Genomic DNA, 21950 nt, shown 5'->3' with positions numbered 1-21950 from the left:
GTTTATAACAAATGAATCCTCCAGAGACATAGCAGCCTACAGGCAGAGGACAGAGGTCTTCAGCAGGAGAATCTGAGATCTCCGGATGCGTTTGTGGGTGGCTTTATAAACTCTATGCCCTCCTGCTGGTGCGTGCGTCATTTCACGCTCTACAGGCTAAAAATCTGTCAAGATCAATGTCTCCAGGATAGGGAATGTATAGACTAATCTTATTCCTTCCGAACACAGAAGTAAACTGTCCTCGGTGTATTACATTTAATTCAGAATGTACTGGCACACATACAGAAAGTGGTCAGCTCCATTGGATGATCTTGAGTTCAGTTTATATTAGGAGCAAAGCTGGACAGTGCAAAGCTGATTGGACTATTGATATATAAAGTGAGAGAGACTATCTTAACTTCTGGACTTCTAAAGATGTTGCTTCAGTGGAAGAACTGATGGAAGAAGAGTACTACCTCTGCAGAAGGTGACCTACAGCCTTCATGACAACATCAAGGGATTCATCCAGTGGTATAGATTTTCTGGACCAGCTTGTTTCAGTGTTTCATTAAAGCTAATGATGTTTACACTGAGAGAAATATTCATAATCATTTATTTTCATGGCTGCCCCCCCCCCCCATTGTCCCTATATCTCATACTGAAGATAGGGGTGTTATTTTCTGGTAGATCAGATGGCGACTTGGAACCAAACTCATTTTCTAATATAAATGCAAATTGAGTTTTCTTGTATCAAGGCAGTAGATAAGACAGATGAAAAATATGCCTCTCTGATCATGACTTGAACCATTTTAATTTTCCAGACTCTTCTGTTGCCCATATCTGGGAACTTAACTCAAAATTGCCTGAGATGTTTTCAAAGAACAAAATGGCTGCACAGTTTGTAATTCTCCCAAGTATCTCCCCACTGAATGTGTAAAATTTGTTTTCATACCATTTGAATAATACTGAGAGGAAAACGGGCATCAAAGTGAACGGAGTACTTGCACTTGAACCACGCTTCTATCTGAACTCACAGACAGAACCATAGTCCAGAAGCTGATACTGATTCCACTGCGTGGTATCTCAAATTATAACCAGATGGACCAAACAATGTTCCTCAGAGCTGTGAGTGCAACCACTATTAATCTTCTTTGATGTCAAGGCAACGTCCTCACCACCTCTCTCTTCATTATCCTCACCCTCTATGTCTTTCCATTTCTAAAAAGGTTTTGTACAATTTGCATTTATTTTTGCTTTATTTCAATTTTCGAAGAAAAGCTTTTTCTAGTGGTCAAAAATGTAATTAGTTCTACGTTTATAAGATGACATTCACATTCATATCTCCATGGCATTTGTACTCTCTTTCTTTGTAAATGGGACAAAAAAAAAAGAAAAATTAAAATATGGTTCAAAGCTTCTCACACACAATCTCGACTCAGATAACCACTTGAATCATCTTGGAAATGGCACACAGTGTGATAAAGCTGTAATGATCCTGGCTGATACCCGTCACCTGTAATAACCTGTAAGAAAATTTCATGTGTTTAAATTAGAGCAGTGCACCATGTTTTACTCTGTGAGGTTGTCATACATGTGTTTGGATACTGAAAAGTAACAACCAACTGAATTTAGTGGAAGAAAAATAGAAAGTCTTACACAATGAAAATCAATTAAAGTATCAGTGCCTCAGAATTCCTCAAAGTAGTGAAACCAAGTAAATGCCCTTAATGACAGAGCAGACTGTAAGTATTTGGGACAGTTACACATTGTGTGTGTTCATCAGGTTTTGTGCTTCAGAATAGTCAATTTGAAATAAAACTGTGGATAGTTCATTAAAGTGCCAAGTCCTAGCTTTAATATGAGTAGGGTTACATCAATATAGAAAGAACTGCATGAGAGATAGAGCCTTTTCAACATATAGTGCCCAAAGTTGAGACATTCAAAAAACTATACACATGAAGTAAGACAAAATCCTGATATTTAATATTTTGTGTAAAATCCTTTCCAGTCAATTACTACCTGAAGTCTTTGACCCATAGACATAAGGAGAAGTTTTGTATCTTCCCTGATGCTCTCTCATGCCTTCACAGCAGCCTCCTTCAGCTCTTGCTTATTGTGGGGGTCTCTCTGTCTTTAGTCTGCTCTTCAGAAACTGGTATGCAGCTCAATTGAAAAGCTCTTTGGTGGCTTTGGCTGTGTGTTGAGGATATCTGTCATGCTGAATGATGAGATGTCCTCCAAAGAGCTTTGATGCATTTGGCTGAATCTGAGGAGACAGAATGCTCCTGTATACCTTTGAATGTGTTTCCATCAGCAGTGTCATGTGTCAGTTCCAACGGCAGTCATACCTGCCGAAGCCATAACAGAACCACCGGTTGAGATGGTGGCTTTGGGTTATGAGCTTTTCCTTATTTTTCCCTCACTTTCCTTTTTTCCCCCACTTTTCCTATCATTTTGATAGAGATTAATTTTTTTGCTCCATTACTCCATAGAACTGTTTTCAAACCAGTTTCTGTTTGTATTTTTATTTTGTGTAAACTGCAACCTGGCATTTCTGTTTTTGAGGTTTACCAGTGGTTGTGTGATGAATCCTCTGAGATATGGTCATATAGATTACTGATAAGGAAACATGTCCGCCTACATACTGGAGAATATTCTTGACTTGCTGTGCAGTCATAATTAAGTTTTTCTTCACCATACAAAATGATTTTCTGGTCATCCACAAGAGTTATACTCCTCCGTCTACCAGGTCGTTGACCGTTTTCTAATTTTTCTGATTTTTAAAAAAAAAAAGCATCCAACTGTTTTGTTTTATTAAATCAACCGCCTTCGATATCTGTCTGATAGATTTCTACTTTTTTGAGCCTCACCTTTTCACTTCACTTGCATGGTCACCTCTTTACTCCTCATACAGTGACAGACAACTCCGCCTCAATCTAAATGGCAACTCTCAGTCAACTCTGAGCCACGTGTGAGCTCTTTTGTGCATAAAATAACACTAAAACGACACACAGCTGCCCAAGAAACATTTAGCTGCCAAGCATCCAGTTACTTTTGAATCATTGAAATTTAGGCACTATGTGTTAAAATGGCTTTATTTTCCACACAGTTCTTCAGCACCATGGACAGCAGCCGGCTGAGCTGAGGGCCTCTGTCACTACCTGCTGGTGAAGACAGGGAACTGAAAACTGAAGAAATTCAGATGAGTTCACACTTTCTTGGTGAAATGTGTCACTGGTACAGTAACAAAGTACGATTCATATAGTTCATGTTTGTGGCAGTTTATTGTAAACATAATTATCACATTGTATAAAGTTATTATCTAAACTATGTGCTTTGTGTAAGAACAAAGTAACTGGTAACTGCTGTCAGATAAATGTGGTGGGGGTAAAAAGTATAGTATTTACTTCTAAAATGTGGTGAAGTACAGCTGTGAAGTAACTGTAAGGTTTTTTTTGAGTAACTGTTCAAATCTGTATCTAAGTAGCCTACTTAAGAACTTTTAGTCTACCATATTTCATGAGGAAATATTGTGGTTTCTAATTATTAGCCAACATTTATCTCACAAAAACAATTACCTGTTATTTTGCAGATTAATATTATATCAACAGGGTGAAGCAATTGGTATTACAAAAGATCTTAAGTTAAATCAACTTGGCACTTAGTGTAATGAACTTCAAATAACAATTACAGTTAAGGGTTTAAGTTTTCACTATACATTATTTAATTTTTGTTTAAGGCAACTGGTTTTTAAAGTAAATTCCACTTATCTGGGCTTACAGTGTGTCTATTCTATTAGCACTTTCACCAAAGAGACATTTCCTCTCCTCACATGAATTTACTCAGATAACTGTTTGAGGACCAAATCAGTTTATCAGGACCTCGGTTTTACTTCTTCTCTAATGTATCAGGGAGTCATTTATTTACACAATGAGAACTTTTATTTTTGATTCATTTTGCTGATAATTGCCTACTTCTGTACTTAGATCTAAGAAGGATCTTTCATGCAGGACTTAATGGAATATTTTTACATTAATGTGGGCCTTCTACTTGAGTAGCGTAAAGAATCTAAATACTTCTTCCACTGTTACTTGTGTGAAGTGTTTTTATATTCTGGTATTGCTACTAATCTAAGTTTCCATGTCTTCTTATTCCCAGACAATAAAACCTGAATTGTGCAGGTCATTGTGAGCAGACAGGCTGCAGGTCCCATCGGCCAATATGAGGCTGAGCCATCACTGTTGACATCCAATCAGCTGAGGGCTGATGGGATTGTACTTTTCCTCTCTCATCCTTGGATACATTGAGCAGACTGACACAGATCTAGGTTATTAGCGTAGGGCCTGCACGTTTCTGTCGTCTTGTGGTCGGTGATGGAAAACACCCGCTGCTTTGCGAACCGCTTCTCTGACTACAAAGGTGCGCTGCTCCCGGGACAGGGCGTCGAGGCCATCGTGCCCGCCGTGGTCGCCACCGTCGATAAAGTCTTGAAAAACATTCCCTTCGACATCAGCGACTGCGACGGAGGACTGTACGATGGGCCGGCCGGGGTGGCTTACATGCTGTACCATGTCAGCGAGTGTCCGCTGTTCTCCGAGCACCGGGACGTCTACCTGAAGACGGCCAAGCAGATGATCGACGTTTCGGTCCGATACGTGGACGCGGAGCCGGATAAAAACATGCGTGCTGCCTTCCTGCTCGGCGGGGCGGGCATCTACGCGGTGGCCGCTATGATATACAAATCACTGGGCTTGGCTGATTTCGTCAAGCCGCTCACTAAATTTCGTAACCTGTGGGATGTGTGTGCGCCCATCAATTTTCTGGAGTGCGGCTCGGATGAGCTGTTTGTGGGGCGGGCGGGGTACCTGTGTGCTGCCCTGGTCCTCAAACAGAAGCTGGGCATAGAGGTGAGCTCCTAGCACGAGGATGGCGCACTTTAAATGGCTTTTAGTCAACCCTGTAAAATATAGAAGCAGTCCATCAGCTTATCTTAAAAACAGGGCCAGAACCTGCAAACACTTTGGAGCTGGCTCTCAGGTCTTTTATTAGCTCATGTAACAACCAACTGTGATTTTCTGATGTTTACATCACCTAATGCTTATACACACTGGTATGAATCAGGTAGGGCTGTAACTAACCATAATCCATTAATCCATCAACTTTTGCTAATTAACTGACTGGCGTCACAATTTCCCAGAGCCCAAAGTGATGTATTCAGACATGTGTTGTCAGATCAACAGTCCAAAACAAAATGTAGGTACTATTTTCATTTTTCTTACAACTATAATGGTCCTGTATTTCCAGCTGTAACTGTAATTTACATGGCTTAAAACTGTAGCTTTACACATCCATATCTAAAACCAAACTGTCAGCAGTCCAGTTGCATTGTGTGTAATGTAGGCATCAGGATTTCATAGGTAAGAACATGGAATAAAAAAAAAGATGACATGATTCTGCTGTATCTTTCTTTTGTTCCTTTTTTCCAGCAGTGTTGTATCAGAGGAATGCAATGTGAAATTGTTAGAGTACTTTTTTTTAAAGGCCCTGCACACTGAAGGCAGCCTACACCCACAAAAGTGATTATTTTAGTACTTTGGCTAAGACCTAATTGCTTGACCTACATCTCCCTAATTCTCCCATTAGCTTTGTAATACAAAACAAAATACACCGTCATTCAGGTCATTCTTATTCATACTGTAGATTTGGTCATGTCCACCTGCTTCAACCTGATCAGAAGTCTAATCAATTACTAAAAAAGTGAAAACATCTGTGTGGGTGTGCAGAGCCTTTAAAGGGCCTTTAATTTTATACTTATTCTACTGATGGGCAACTTTGCAAATGACTGCAATATACTGTGTCCTTTGTTGTGCAGATTCTGAGCAAGGATCAAATCAAATCTATTTGCCAGGCCATCATAGAGTCAGGAAAACAGTATGCCAGGAAGAAGAGAAAGCCTTTCCCCCTCATGTACTCATACTATGGGACAGAGTATCTTGGTAAGAACAGCAGCAAAATTCACTAAAAAAGACATAAGTCGTTAAGGTCTCTCCTTTTTATCCAAATAGACTTTAAGTTCATGTCGAAATTACCATCTAAGATTTTAGTCTAAATCTCACTTTCAGAGCTGCTGTCAACTGACGATACTGCAGTAAGATCTTCTGTTATCACACAGTGAAGCTATGCACACGGAGACGTTATTGAGTTATTGATGCAGCATTGGTGTGTTAACATGTGTAAAGCTAACTTTCCTTTCCTTGACTGTATCAGATGAAGACAGCCGTCAGGGTTGGAGATCCTCAGTAACTTTCAGACCAACACAGAGTTCATAGTAAGCATAGCCTTACTGGTCACTTCTGCATGGATACTACTATTTTGAGGATGACGACGAAGTGAAATAAGTGACACTCTGAGATATTTTAAACAAGAAATACCTGGATGTTTAAGTGAAGACACATAGTTAAAGCTGCTGCATGTTACAATTTGCCTGGCCTGAAAAATTGGCTCATGTTTGATTTGTTCAACATTGGTTATCTTCAGATCTGAGGGGAATTCACAGATACTGGCTTTCCTGTCTCAGAGAGCTGTATTTTCTCTGCATGTGTCCAGCATTATGTGGGAAGGCACTGACCAGTATTCCAATGAATTATGTCCATATTTGACTATTCTGAGGCCTGACGATTTACGTCGGTTTTCAATAGTCCGGTAGTGAGGTGGAGTGTAAAGGTTCAGAGTTCCAGATGTTGGATGGGTCTGTAAAACATTTGTCCCATCACTGGCAACCGATTGACATGTAATTCTGTTTTTTTCTTTAGCATAACTGTGATCTTTCCTGAACCATAACCAAGTATTTAAGTACTCTATACCTTACAGAAAGTTGGACACTTTGGTATACACTTAGAGTTGTATGAGAAGATTGATACTGCTCTCGTGTCTGCACTAAATATAAAGCTGCCATCAGAAGCCAGCTAACTTCGCTCAGCAAAGACGGGAAAAGGGGAAACAGCTGGCCTGGCGTAGAACAAATGTGCTTAGGGATACCTGTGTTCACTGATAACGCGTATCTACATTTACAGTTACATTTACATCTACTCATTTGGCAGGGCTTTTTATCCAAAATCTCTTACATGAGAGGGCAACACTAAAGCTTCAGTGCAATAGGAGACCTTGGTGAAAGCACAAAGTACTAAATCTGCTCTACAAGGTGAAGTGTAAAGAGATCAAGTGATGAAGTGCACTGAAAGTGCTTAGTACATAGTAAGTGGTAGTTAGGCATGTTAGGGTGTTTGAAGTGTTAGGATATGAGTCTTCTAGAGATTATTTTTAAGAGAGAGGGACAACCCTGCTCTGATAGCATTTGATAGCTTGCTCCACCATTGGGGAACCACAAATGAGAACAGTATGGACTGCGATTGCCTTGTGTGCAGTAACTGAGAAAGAGCATAAGGTTGTATGATTGAGTCCAAGTAGATGGGTGCAGACCCAGAAATCACTCTAAAGGCAAACAATAGTGACTTGAATTAGATTTGGGTGTCTGAAGGTAGCCAGTATAGATCAGGGAGTAGCAGGGTGAGATGTGCCTTTTTTAGGCTGATCAGACCAGATGAGGTGCCGCAATCTGAACCAATTTTAGGGGTTTCACTGGCAGGAAGGAAAGGTATAGTGGGTGTAGTTTGCATAGCAGTGATATGAGAAGGCAATTAGACCCAAGGAGGTGGTGGTTGCAAATAGACGGGGTCCCAGTACCGATCCTTGGGGCACCCCTGTGGGGAGGGGATGGGATAAGGATCTTTGTCCTTGCCATGAGCGGTCAGTGAAATAGGATTCAAAACAAGAAAGTGCTTTGCCCAAGTTGCCCATGAGAATACAGACATCAGGATGCGGTGGTTCACTGTATCAAAGGCTGCTGATAGGTCCAGCAAGATAAGAACTGAGGACTGAGCTGCAGCTCTAGCTGCCCTTAGGGCTTCTACCACAGACAGAGCCATTTTTCTGGAGTAGCTGCTATTAAAGCCTTGAACTATAATTTGTGGGTTTGCAGAAGTCTGAGACTACAAACACCTACTCTACAATGTCAACTTTGATCTCCATTTTCAGATGGAAGCATTTGTGTAACTTGATAGCTCTCAAGGATTAGATCAGTATCTTAAATGTACAGTTCACCTAATGACAGAAACCTCAGGCTTACTGCACTACACCATGGTTCGGTGGTTTTAGGATACTTTTTTCGATAATAAGTGGTTTTGATCATTTGATACACAGTTTGATACAGTCCTAGTTCAGCATGTAACTCCTTGTCATATTTGGGACAGTGGTTGCTGCTGCTTATGTACTTGACAGGAACTCATCTGTTCCTCAAGTTTAGGTTTTGAAAAAACAATTATGAACAAAACTGTCAACTATGTATAATGAGCTACAGTTTAGAGGATAACACAAAAAAGCAAGTCCCTCAGTAGTCCATTGTGAATGTTTGTGCTTGTTTTCTTTGGGTTGTGTCTGTATGTGTGCCTTGGCATGGTGGTTTGGTGAGTTCATGTGATTTCCCCCCTCCCTCCCTTTGTCAGGTGCTGCTCACGGCCTTTCATCAGTGCTGCAGATGCTGCTGAGCTACCAGGACATGCTAAGTGGTGCAGAGAAGGACCTGGTGTGGCAAAGCGTAGATTTCCTCATGAACCAGGAGCAGAACTGTAACTGGCCTGCAGAGCTGGGCGCCATCATTGAGAGAGAGAACGAACTGGTGCACTGGTGCCATGGAGCACCGGGTATACAGTATTATTCATACACAATACCATGTTCAGTCAGATTCTCTGCAGCAGTTTCTGCCATTTGGATGTCTCCCGGTTAAATTCAAATCTCCATTATGTCATGCAGGTGTGGCGTATCTTTTTGCAAAAGCCTATCTGATCAATAAGAAGCCCCAGTATCTGGACACATGTATCCGCAGTGGGGAGCTTGTGTGGCAGAAAGGTTTGCTGAAGAAAGGACCTGGGATTTGTCACGGGGTTGCAGGGAGTGCTTACGTCTTCCTCCTGCTGTATCGGCTCACAGGAAACTCCAAATACATCTACCGTGCTCAGAGGCAAGAAATCTCTCCTATTCTTCTTCATTGCATGTCTCTTTTTCCTCATAGGGCTGTCATTATTTTACAAAAACTGAGGTCATGAGATCAAGTTCCACCAGGCAACTATTAAATGTATTACTATGTAGTTTGGTGCAGATTTTCATGCTTTGAGAACTTTGTTGACTTAATCTGACTTGATGTCTTGTGCCATTATCATTTCAATATTTTGTTTTGTCCAGTACATTGGTTTATATATCCAACTGTTTGGTTTTCTCAACAAACTACTGCTCTGTGCATTTAATTTCCCAGTATGATGGTCTGAATGCTGTTTCAAAGCTTCTCTATACATTTTTTTTTCAGAAAAACACTAAATATCCCATCATGTCTAATTTCGGTGAATTTGTTGAATTTAAATTCCTCCTCGGATTCTTGAAACCCTAATCTCTCTCCACTATTATTTCCTCCCCAAAGGTTTGCTGAGTTCCTCTTCACTGAGGAATTTAAGGCCGGCTCGCGCTCAGTAACCAGTGTCTACAGTCTGTTTGAAGGCCTGTCAGGGACGGTTTGCTTCCTGGTAGACCTCTTACAGCCGGACCAGTCAGAGTTCCCTCTGTTCAGTATCTTTGTGTGAATGGAAACCTGGTTAGTGCCATTCATTGACCTGAACAGACACCACTCCTTCCCTCTGAAATCCCTTGAGAGCTGGATTGGTAGAAACTTTAGAACCAGGATTGATACTGTGATCAGAGTTGCAGTGGCGGGATGGTTGGTATTTGTTTGGGGGCTTAGATAATCACATTTAAGTACAGTTGCAGTAGAAAAATGGTCTTGTTTTGTGTCTGTACTAAAGTGAATGTTCAGCTTTCAGGCTTTACCAGATTTCATCCCACTTAATGTCAAATTGCCCATTTCAATTTGCAATGTAATCAACTGTGCTAAAGCAGGGGTTTTCAAACTGTGAGGGTTGCCTCCCCAGGAGGGTGTGGGAAAGTTGAAGGGGAGGCATGGAGGGAGAGACATGAGGCAAAGATATCATACTTCTTTTAGTGATAACCCAGTCAAATCTGAACACAGACATGATTCGCACATATTTAGATTCAGTGTGACATTTCCTGAGGATATTGTCATGTCCGATGTCCATCAAGGATAAATGTCCATAATTTTGCATGGAAGTCATTCAAAAAGAGTCACAAACTTGCCTGAGAATCATATTGTTAAGTGTTCTTCAGTGTCAAAGCAATCCAATGATAGCTGTCAGTATATCCATGGATACATTGCAAAAAGGGGTTGTGGTTAGCTAATTTGGCATACTTTTAATTGTGCTATTTTTCAGAAATGTAAACAAACCAAACTATCTCGATTTTTGTCTGGGAGGGAGGACGGGGGCATGCTTTCAGTCTTTGAAAACCTCTGCACTAAAGCATTGGGAGCTTTGAAATGTGGTACTGCTTGTATGGTGATTGAAACTGCAGTATATTCTACAAAGATGGTGCTCTCAGGTCAGAAACACATGCACCATAAACACCTAAAATAGATGGTAATCACTGAGGTCACACAAAAGAAAAAGAGAAAAACAAGCATCACATAATGCCTTTTAAAATTTTTCTACCACTTCACCAGCTCAGCATCACATATCGCAGACCTTTGAGTTTAAGTCTTTAGGGTATGTAATTTCTCAAGTTGTTGTCACAAACTTTAGTAATAAATATAATGGAGGGATTCTGATAGTGAAACTATGTAGATAGGTTCATCCAACAGACGATGAGGGGGAAAAAAAGTAGTTTATTGTCCTAATACTATTCTCACTTTGTTTGCGCTGTGCAATATTACTGACTCACCTATCTGAACTGAGGTTGTAGCTGTGTGAGAGCAGTTTGTATCTATTTGATATTTCACACTGTGTTAAATACTGTATGGGGATGTTTGAAATGTTCAACATTCAATGTTTTGACTTTTACTCTCTCTTGAAAAAGAACAAAAGAGTATGTTAGACTGATGGTTTGTGATGAAGACTGACAACATAAGAGTAGAACATGTAGTCAGTGTGAGAATTTAATTTTTCTTCCAGTAAGGTCTGTTCAAGATGCTACTTTTTGCAACTCAGTTATGTAAATTATGGTCAACGGAGAATTTCTTCACATAAATGTGATAATGAGGCCTTAAAAACAAATTTCCAGCATTTGGTCATGGTCATGTCTCTCAGAGTAAAAAGGATTCACGACTCCGGGAACTGAAAAATGCTTTGGGCAGCGTTTCTGACATGTGGCTCAAGTTGGTAAAAAGGCCTGTGAATAATGGCAAAACCAAAGCAGTTTCCCAATGCTAACTGTGCCTGTTGTGGAACATTTATAAGCTGTGTATGTGTGTGTGTCATGTTTTGCATTTGCAGTCCGAGCTATCCACAACAAAATCTACAGGATTATTGTAATTAATAAAGTGTCCAGGTGAAAAAAAAAACAAGATAGATTTTTTATTTAAGTTTTGAAAGTCTTGCAGACATTACGTTCACAGCCTGACATAATGACAGGTACATAATCACATTTGATTAAATGAAAACATGATCTTCAAAAAAGCATCTGACATTACAGCTTCCTCCAAATAATTAAGATGATCACATTGTGGAAGCTACAGAATAATCAATATATAAATCTAAATAATACAGCACACAAGGGTCATTTTAATGCACTAAATTACATTTTCTTGATTATAATTTCATCCACCATTAATATAATATTTGAAAAATCAAAATATCCATATTACAGGTTCTGCAAACGACCGTCCCTGCCACTAGATGTCGCACCACACCACCAGCACTTCCGGCCTCCCATCGGCAACAGCCCCCCCCCCCACTGAAAACAGACATTAAACATACAAGAAGAAGAATAAGTGAATAAAGTTACACTGTACACACCAGAGCAAACAGAAAACAATCCAGCTTCAACCATTAGCCAACGCTAGCATTACCGTGATTTGTTCCACTCCAATGTTTGCAGAAAGCCAGCTAACGTTTGCCGGGAAAAATCAGCTAACAGCAACTTAGCTAACGTGATCTCACTGATGAAAATGACATGTAATGAACTTCCGGAAGTTAGCTTTCACCCATGTTTCACCTGAACGGTGCTTACTGCACCGTGTCGTCTCACACGTGGCTGCCGTGGTGTCTGGGTGCTTATGGTGGGGAGGACCAAAGGTTTAACACAGGCGTTGCAGGTACTTAAATAAAGAACAGAAAAGCTCAGCTACAACAACAAAGAGGCCTGACTTCGTTCTCTGCTCAGGACGCCATTACTCCACATATCTTTACATAGAAATGAATTGTTTTGCTATATTGTTTAAAATCTTGCTTAGATAACCTTACAGAAAAACATGGAGGAAAAATGAGAAAGCTATCTAAGTATGCTACTGAAGATTAATTGTTTGTACATGTCTCTAAATGTTGACAAATGTCAACATTTAGAGACGTGTACAAACAATTAATGTCAGTGTCAGTGGTGAGTAGGCTAATTCAACAGATGGGTGAGTTTTGTAAGGTCTGGCAACTTAAACCTGACTCTTCATCTCACCAGTGCTGATAGTCTCTAAACCCTACTAATAGTCTTCAGTTTTTATCAACAGGTTATGTGTATTTATATGGCCAGGCACCATACAGTTTACAAGTGTGATCTAATTTGTTCCTTTTATTCTGTCCTTTTGTTCAAGAAATGGAAAGTGGAGAGATCGGTGAATGTAAAACAGGCTTCTCTCTCTCCATGCCAGGGCCTTCAGTTAAGTCTGTTGCAGATAGTTACTGTTGTGGAGACTGGAGGTGAGCCAGGACCCCTGTGGAAATGTTATTTTAACTTGAGTGGTTTCATCCTGAGTCATTTTTATGTTTTCTTTGTGTTCAACGTTATTTATAATTTGTTTTGTTGTGTTGTCCCACGTTGAGTTTAATCTTAATATTGGCACAAATGTGTGGAATGTTTTCATGACAGCATCAAACCAACCAGTGTTTACCAAATGACACGGATCATTACTTATGCTATGCTTCCTCAAGCATGGTGTCCTGTTTGTGCAAAATAGAAACTGCAGACTGTCTGCAGGGCCTTATCTCCTCGCTGACAGGCGCTTCAGTGAGCGCAGCAGAGCGCAGCGCCTCTTGCGCCCCCCGCAGTCTCTCCCCGGTACAACAGCTGACTGTGAAACCATCCTGCCTCTCTCCAATCGCTGTTGAGCTGCTGCTGCGGCGGCGGCGGCGTGCCTCCGACACAACGGCGTCCCGTCTCTTGCGGGTGACTGACAGACTGCTCGGTGGGAACGTTATGGATGAACGGACCCTGAGCGAAGCAGCGCGCCGCTTTCCCCAAATGGCGGAGTGAGCGAGGATGCGACTCCCCAGTTCCATCTTTGTGTCGGTGTCTCTGTTCACGGCCGAGACCACGGCAGCGCTTTACCTCAGCTCAACGTACCGCTCCGCCGGAGACCAGATTTGGCAGGGGCTCACGCTCCTCTTCACGCTCGTACCGTCCGTGCTCGTGCAACTGACCCTCACCTTCATCCACCGGGACCTGAGCAGGGACAGACCGCTCATTCTGCTGCTGCATATCCTGCAGCTTGGACCCATCGTCAGGTCAGTGGAGGCTTGTTTATTTCTGTTTCACTCATGACTGTGCCCACACACACACACACACACACACACACACACACACACACACACACACACAAACGGAGAGAGAGCGAGAACCCCCTTTATACCGTTGGATTATTACTCTCCACCGTACCGTTAAATGTCTATTATAACTCACAGGTGTCGAGTCCATGGATGATTTTTCTCGTTACAAACATGTCCGGCCTGTGTGCATATAAGCTGCTTATGGATGGTTTGATGAATGGATTGCGCACATGCTGTTGTTGTTATTTTCCCCGGCCTTTTGTCTCTAACTCGCTGCAAACATGCTGGTGCAATGAATGTATGTCTGTGCCATTCAGTACGGAAATAAAAGGGTGATCAATATTCTCACTGTTCATCGATATGTTCCATATCTACCCACACAGCTGTTAATGTGCTCAGCCACCACTGTCAGTGCACTTTCACTAAGATCTCCTCCTCACAGTTTGATCACCTTCAGGCCATGGTCTCACAGGCCAAGCTGTGTCTGATTTATTCATGACTGCTCAAGACATGAAATCACCCACCAGGCCAACTGGAGCACATGAAGAAGCTGACATACATATATACATCGTGTGGCTGTTACACACTGGTGGAGGAACCTTTTAAACATCTGTGCACAAGAGCTTTAAACCATAATAGGCCTGGTCTTTCCCTGTGTAAGCCCTGCCTTGGTCTGGCTGGACCATCTGCCTCTGCTATAGGAATCTGAGCCTAATCCTACATCTAGAAAACCTCCCATACTGAACACACAGATATGTTCTCAAGTGTTCAATCAGCAGGAGATGTGTGTGTAATCACATGAAAACCTATTCATCCCCTAAAATATGGAAATTAGACCCGCAACAATTTGTCCTTTAATAGATTAGCAGATTGACAGTGACTGTTTTTTATAATTGCAAACAATATATATATTTGATGTTTCCAGCTTCTCAAATGTGAGGATGTGCTGCCCTTCTTGTCTTGTATCATAGTAAACTGAATCTCCAAGTTTGGCGTTGTTACTTGTCTTCAAATAGCTTCTTTGTCCATCAACTTGACATTTTCCCAAATAATTAGGAATAATAATAATTCATTACGACCAGCAGATTAATCAATAATGAAAATAATTATTGGTTACAACCCTAATAGAAACACACAATTAGAGTTTAAGTACTCAGTCAGTAGATTCACAGACAATTAATCATCAACTTTAATGGTAAATCCATTAATGTTGTTTAATTGTTTCAGTTGCCGCAGGGCAGCAAGTAGCTAATAGATTGTTACATTATTTTAGGCAGAAACAAACATTATTACAGGGTTACACAGTAGAAAATGAAAAGTAAATAAATATATATAGGGAGTGCCAACAACAGGGATAATATATATATATATATACACACACAGTGTGTGTGTGTCACTAAAAATCTAAACAGGCACTTTTGCCGACTTGTATATAGTTGAAAATAAAAAAAAAGACCTGGGAGGAAATCTTATCTTCCAACTGACCTTTTAATCTACTGAGCATTGACTCGCAGCATGTTTTCTCAGCCAGCCATTTATCTAGTCTTTGACATCTGGAGCTGTAACTATTGTAAAGTTTTTGTTTTTTTTTTAAGGTGAAAAAAACATGAACATTTACTGGTTTTCTTAATCATTGTCATCAGTTCAATTAATATACCAATATACCAATACAACAGTTTGTTGTTTTGATAACTGACTTACGTTATTACATACAGTGCTGATTGTTCTCTGGTTCAGAGCTAAAATGTGTAAAATGTGCTGTTTTCTCTGTTTTATATCATTGTAGATTCAGTGTCTTTGATGTTTGTTTTGTTTTTTACAGTTTTCAGACATTTTGTCGTCCAAATGACAAACTGATCAAGAATCAAGAAAACAATGATCAGAGGAATCTGATAATAAATATGGTTGTTTATTGCAGCTATAGGCTACATGTAATTATGACTTTTCACTGTGCTTGTGAATATGAACAGTCAATTTACAAACAGTTGAACTGACGTCTCTCGCAGCATGATTATTCCCCAGCAGTGGCCTGTGTGAATCTGACCCTGTCTGGTTTGTTCCCCCTTCAGTGCGGATTCGAATGATTCTTGTTCAAAATTCTACATCTTTCCTCAGTGAAGAGCAGATCTAAGAATAGCACATGTCGCTGCTGGCTCCTTATCTCTGACAACACAACCGGAGAGAGAATGTCCGCCTCTACTGCTGGTAGCACGGCAGCACTTCCTCCTGTTGGGCTCATCCGTCTAAAACAACACTTAGTCCTTATCATTTTGAGTCACAGCAGCCATGACATTCATCTGTTTGTTTTTGTTTTCTTTATTCCAGCATCCCCTCTAATTAGCAACCCTATAATTCTTCATGACTGGGCATTATGTGATCATTTCATCCGTCACTACTCTGAGCAGAAGTGGAGTTTAATCTGTCTGTTAAGTGTTTTTGTCATGAGAACATCTTGACAAAATAATCTTTAGCTTGAAACCGTTAAATTCAGTTCAATTCAATTTTATTTACATAGTGGCAAATCACAACATACATTATCTCAAGGCTCTTTACAAGGTAAGGAATATTATAGAGAGAAATCCAACAGTTCACACAGTGAGCAAACACTTGGCGACAGTGGAGAGGAAAAACTCCCTTTAAACAGGAAGTCGCTGTCCACTCATTAAGACGATTTACTTACTTCTCTTGCATGTTTGAGCTTCACTGATAAAGACGTGTATGTACGAGCTGATTTTGTACGAGCTGATTTTGTGCCATCACAACTAGTTTCAGAAGTGTGATGAGTGTGAAGCTTTAACCTCCGCCGCCCACTTAAGGTGCAACAGAAACAAGCTGTAAACACAACACTGTCATCTTACCTTTTTAAGTAATGAACACTAAACTTTCTGTAGCGACTAAGTCCTCCACTTTAGCCGCTACCGGCTGCTCATTGAACTCTAACTGTTTAGATGTGTCCTCAGAAAAATTATTTCCATTCTTTACCAATGCTTCGTATCATGATGCATTTATTTTCTGGTGTCCATAATCTCCAATTTCCATGAACTCTAATATTTTCTCTGTAAAGTTAAACAAAAAACAGCTGTGAACCAGGTTGTCCAAGAGCAGTTAAAAACAGTTTGCTCCTTTCCAATGAGCAGCACCTGTGATTTCTGGCTTATGGCATACGCCTCCTAGTGCTTGAAGTAATATCACACAAATCAAATACACACTCCCACACTCTCTGTTAGTTCTCTTACTGCTAGTGAAGGAAATATCTGGCTCTTCAGCTGCTAAACGCTCCAGTTAACCGTTTCTAACCATGTCTGTCAGCTGTTTGGTGCTGAGCAGGAAGTGAACGGCTGCTGCTGCAGCTCAGAGCGACGCAATGGGAGCAATGAGTGAACCAAAACAGAAAAGTCGAAGGCTGGAAACCAAAACTCTGAGCTGAACAACACTAAAAGGCTCCACGAGCTGAGATTATTTGTGGGTTTGTCAATGTGAGCGACTTCTCTCACAATCAAGTACTAATCTGATTGATTGTATTATTAAAAAAATATTGATTATAGCTTTAAATTAAGATTATTTTGTCAGAATCTGGATGTTTTGCAACCTTCACTTTCTCCTTCATCTAAAGACACAAACACATCCACATAAAACATGCTGAAGAGACAGACTGATGTTTATCATCTGAAAACCAGCTCACAGACTCCGTCTTCACAGTTTTATTTATTCATTTTTCTGATTAAGTCAGTGATGTGTTGACCGTGCGTGTCTCTCCAGTGTAGTTCAGACTGTCTTGCAGCACCCCTGTGGCTTAAATCCCCCTGCCTTGCTGTTTTATTGGCACCGTGTATCGGCGCTGCTTTACCGACACAGCGCTGCCTCGACCTCTGGCCCTCCGCCCACATCTGCACTTAAGTGCTTTTTGTATCTCACTGGCTGATGTCTGTTTGTGACTCTCACTGCTACTGACAGATCTTTAGACATTCACAATAACAGAAAGCTACACACTGGTTTAGATATTGATAATGTTGGTAAAATTACCTCCGGCTTGTTGGGCTGCTGAAGCTGAACTGCAGCATGTCCGTCATTGCCTGTTATTGTACACTGAGTAAGTGACAATTAATCGATTAGTATTCACATGTATTTTTATCTGAAATAATCATTAATTGATTAGTCACAATTAACGAAAAACTTCTCTGGAAAAAAAATTCCTGAAATATCAGGATTTTTGCTGCTTTTATTTTTGTTATATTTGTGTGTGTGTGTGTGTGTGTGTGTGTGTGTGTGTGTGTGTGTGTGTGTGTGTGTGTGTGTGTGTGTGGACACCAGCAAGATCATCCTCTGTTGGAATGACATGAAATTGAAAGACATAATTAACAGATTCATTGATAATGAAAAGGTATTTGCAGCCCTTAACTGAGTTCCTCTAAACGACCAATCAGAAGCGTCTGCAGCTCCTAATCATCTCTGTTCCCCTGGTCTTGTTGCACTGCAGGTGTCTGGAGGCGTTCTGTATCTATGGCAGTGTGGGCCGAGTGGAGGAGCCTTATGTCAGCATCACCAGGAAGAAGCAGATGCCCCGCGGGGGTCAGTCTGAGGAGGTGGAGCGGCAGGTGGGGCAGGCGGAGGGGAAACTGTTTACACACCGAGCAGCCTTCGCCCGCACCTCTGTCATTCAGGCCTTCCTGGGATCGGCCCCCCAGCTCACCCTGCAGCTCTACATCTGCGTCCTTCAGCAGGGGATGTCCATCGGTAGAGGTGAGTCTCTGGGCTCTTTTCAGCTAACTCCGCTGAGAAGGGAGGCTGTCACCACAGCTCCACTGTGATGTGGGCTGATCAGCAAGGCGCCATACTGGAAATAAGAGGATGGTGTTTTCATGAGTCAAAGTGGCGTTATGTAACTCTGATATCGAGGATGGAAAATGGTGAATCTCTCTGCCAATTGGTGCAGATCTGGGGTCAGCCTGTTTAACTGTGTGCGAGCGTGCGTGTGTGTGCGTGCGTGCGTGTGTGTGCGTGCGTGCGTGTGTGTGCGTGCATACGTGTGAGAGAGCCAGCATTTCTATTCCTGAGAGAGAGATTTACTAAAAGGTTCACAGAGTCAATCCAGGACATCTGGTTTTTGAATTAGGACAGAATAAAAGAGATTATAAAAACAGTACACAAGTGTTATTTCCTCTGCTGCTGGTAGTCTTGACACTTCTGTTTCACACTTATTGAGTCAACAGCTGGTATGTGAGCTTAAAGGGCAGGTTCACACTTTTTCAACAACAGTCAGGGGCCTATATGTACTGTAAAACATTTTTATTGCTGCTCCAACTCTTTCATACTAACAGATCCCTTCATTATATGTTTTCAGTGAAGTGATGGGGTCAAGTGGGTCTCATCCAAAGTTAGTCTTTCTAACACAACATTGCCTCCTCAGGGATCTTTTAATGGCCAGGATGAACAGGAGGAATGAACCAAAAACTGTTTCAGTGTTCGTATGAGCACCCTAATGTTTTAACCCTCTGGAATCTGTCTGATCCTCAGTGAACACAAGGCTTTATTTACTCATCATGTAGAGACGAGCTGAGCAAACATTTTCACTAATCTACCATCACACACACACAAAAACACACTGAGATAAAGTCACATTACACATAAACAGACCGTGTTAGAGTTGTATTACTTGCATTTCTCTGCTGTATTTGTGTGTATTAATAGTGAAACTATATTTTTTACAACCTAGAACTGTTTTTATGGCTCCGTGACAGATAGGGTCAAAGGCATTGTATTTTCAGGTTGCCTGTGTCATATTTCACGTATATTTGGTTCCTGGCAGCTTTATACTTTGATAAATTGACTAAGTGAGACGTCAGACTTGATAAAAGGGAACCATGCATGTGGGTTATGACATTTTTTAAAAGGTGCTAAACAAAGACAAAAATGAATGTATAGAAAGAAAATTAAATGAAATCAATCTGGACTCCAATAAAAAAAATGTGAATCTATCCTTTAAATTAAGGATTTCCATATTTCTCTCTTTTTCGATGTCAGGCACCCTGATGGTGATTTCCCTCCTTTCCATTGTGTATGGAGCACTGCGCTGCAACATCCTGGCCATTAAGATCAAATATGACGACTATGAAGTGGACGTCCGACCCATGGCTTATCTGTGCATTTTCCTGTGGAGGAGCTTTGAGATTGCCACCCGTGTGGTGGTCCTGGTTCTGTTCAGCTCAGTGTTGCAGCTCTGGGTCCTGCCCGTGGTTCTGCTGAACTTCCTTGTTTTCTTCCTCTATCCCTGGATCCTGTTCTGGCAGAGCCACTCACCATTCCCTGAGAATATAGAAAAAACTCTGACCCGAGTGGGGACCACCATCGTGCTTTGCCTGCTCACCTTCCTCTACGCCGGCATCAACATGTTCTGCTGGTCAGCCGTGCAGGTGAAACTCAATGACCCGGACCTCATCAATAAGTCCCAGAACTGGTATCGCATGGCCGTGTACTACATGTTGCGCTTTGTGGAGAACGCCTCACTGCTTCTGCTGTGGTACATCTATAAAACTGACTTCTACAATTTCATCTGTGCGCCACTGCTGGTGCTACAGCTCCTGGTAGCCTACGCCATCGCCATCTTCTTCATGCTGGTCTTCTACCAGTTCTGTCATCCATGTCGGAGGCTATTCTCCTCCAGCATGACCCAGGGCCTCTGGAACTGCTCCTCTCTTCTCTGCCTGATGTGCAACTCTGCTTCTCCGCAGAACAGGCCAATAGGAAAGGCCGTCCTGGAGCCGCCGAGCCCCACGGAGCCAGCGAATGACAGAGCCCGTGACACAGCCAGTGACACCACGGACGACATGCCTAATGACACGAGTTACGACATGCTCAACGACACAATCTATGACATTCCTAATGAAATGGGCAATAATATAGAAGGTGGAATCAATGGCGACGTTAGCCAGAGTGTATCCTGCAATGCTTAACGCATCACAGTTGTTTGATGTGCCATTCAGAGGAGCGACTGTCACAGTTATCACACCCTCTGTAACCTTTTAAGTGCCACATGGATCCCTCTGTGAGTTGAGTTTACATATTAAAAACCTGTGATCTTCATCTCACACAGTATATCTCAACTCTGTCGCCTGCTCCTCCCACATGAAGCAAATGTGTCCTTAACTCGAGATCTGTCCCGGCTGCAAACATGCACAGCGTTCACTCATGTTAACCAGCGTGCAGAAACACAGCAGAGGTGGTGCTCACCCATCTCACCAGCCAACACCCTAACCCGTGATCCTGCAGCCTTTAATACAAATAAAAGCCCACGCCATGGACACCGCCATTGCTTTTCTCTTTTTTTTAGGTTTGGAGACTGTGTCCACTTATATGCTGCATTACTGATCACAAGGAGCCATGCATTTGAATTGATTGTATTTAGTATATCTCTTTAGCATGGAGGTGTGCATGTGTGGAGCCTCTGATGAGGTGTAACTATAATTCTCCGGGGGGGGGGTGAGTCTCTTTTGTACAGGTTTTTTTTTTTCTTTCTCTGGAGACTCCTGCTAGTTTTACGGCTGCAAGCAATCAGCTTTTTTACTCCTTGATAAGAGCTTTATCATTAACGCCACGCTGCTTCTGTGATGTATTTGTGCTCCACACATTGTTTAAGAGCCTGTTCGGTCACCAAACACGTTACTGTAAAGCACGCACATCGGCAAGCGTAATGTTTTTGCACGTTTACAAAAAGGATTTAAGTGACTTCGATTCAGCCGCTGAGCAGCAACAGCTGTTGTGATGTAAAATGCTTCTGTTTGGATGTATTTGTTTTTCTAATTTATGCTTGTAACGTCTTTCAGCTCTGCGTCTGTGTCTCATCTGTTACAATATTTACACCGAGTGTACACACATTGTTTGGAATTGTAACCAGTATATTTGCTTTTTTTTTTTCTCAATCTTTTAATGAATAATTCTGTGTGTGAGAGGGAATGTCAGTGTTTGTTTTTGCACTAACTCCTTTTTGCAATGTATCTGCAGAGGGATGACAACCTCGGGAATCACATGAATGCTCCTAAGATATTTGTACAAATAAGACAAGCAACCTTTGAAGCCAAAAAATATGAAAAACCTACGGTACACATCAAACATTCTCATACATAACAAGATAAAAGGCATTTAAAAGATGAAAAAAAAAATCAAAATAAATTTATATTTCTATGTGAAAATTGTGTGTATTGTTTTCTTTTTAGCTGAGACGCACTCATCTTTATGATCCTGTGCTAGCCTCTAGTGGATGAAAGA

General features: G+C 41.4%; 2 protein-coding genes across 2 annotated transcripts; both read left to right on the top strand.

Moving 5' to 3' along the window:
* The first annotated feature begins 4143 nt into the window (after positions 1–4143).
* LOC111662088 (lanC-like protein 3) lies at positions 4144–11491 on the top strand. The gene is made up of 5 exons (XM_023415833.2): positions 4144–4886; positions 5852–5975; positions 8541–8738; positions 8848–9055; positions 9509–11491. Exons 1-5 carry the CDS (start codon positions 4353–4355, stop codon positions 9666–9668), a joined length of 1224 nt encoding a protein of 407 aa, XP_023271601.1. The 5' UTR covers positions 4144–4352; the 3' UTR covers positions 9669–11491.
* A 1723-nt stretch (positions 11492–13214) lies between these two features.
* On the top strand, positions 13215–21874 carry xk (X-linked Kx blood group antigen, Kell and VPS13A binding protein). The gene is made up of 3 exons (XM_023415985.2): positions 13215–13646; positions 18166–18428; positions 19710–21874. The coding sequence occupies exons 1-3, from the start codon at positions 13402–13404 to the stop codon at positions 20636–20638; spliced, it is 1437 nt and encodes a 478-aa protein (XP_023271753.1). The 5' UTR covers positions 13215–13401; the 3' UTR covers positions 20639–21874.
* Positions 21875–21950: the final 76 nt, after the last annotated feature.

This window comes from Seriola lalandi, unplaced genomic scaffold (genome assembly GCF_002814215.2).
Source record: "Seriola lalandi dorsalis isolate HSWRI2012SDOR001 ecotype SW California unplaced genomic scaffold, Sedor1 jcf7180002054559, whole genome shotgun sequence".
NCBI lineage: Eukaryota > Metazoa > Chordata > Actinopteri > Carangiformes > Carangidae > Seriola > Seriola lalandi.
This window is presented reverse-complemented; position numbering and strand designations above follow the sequence as displayed.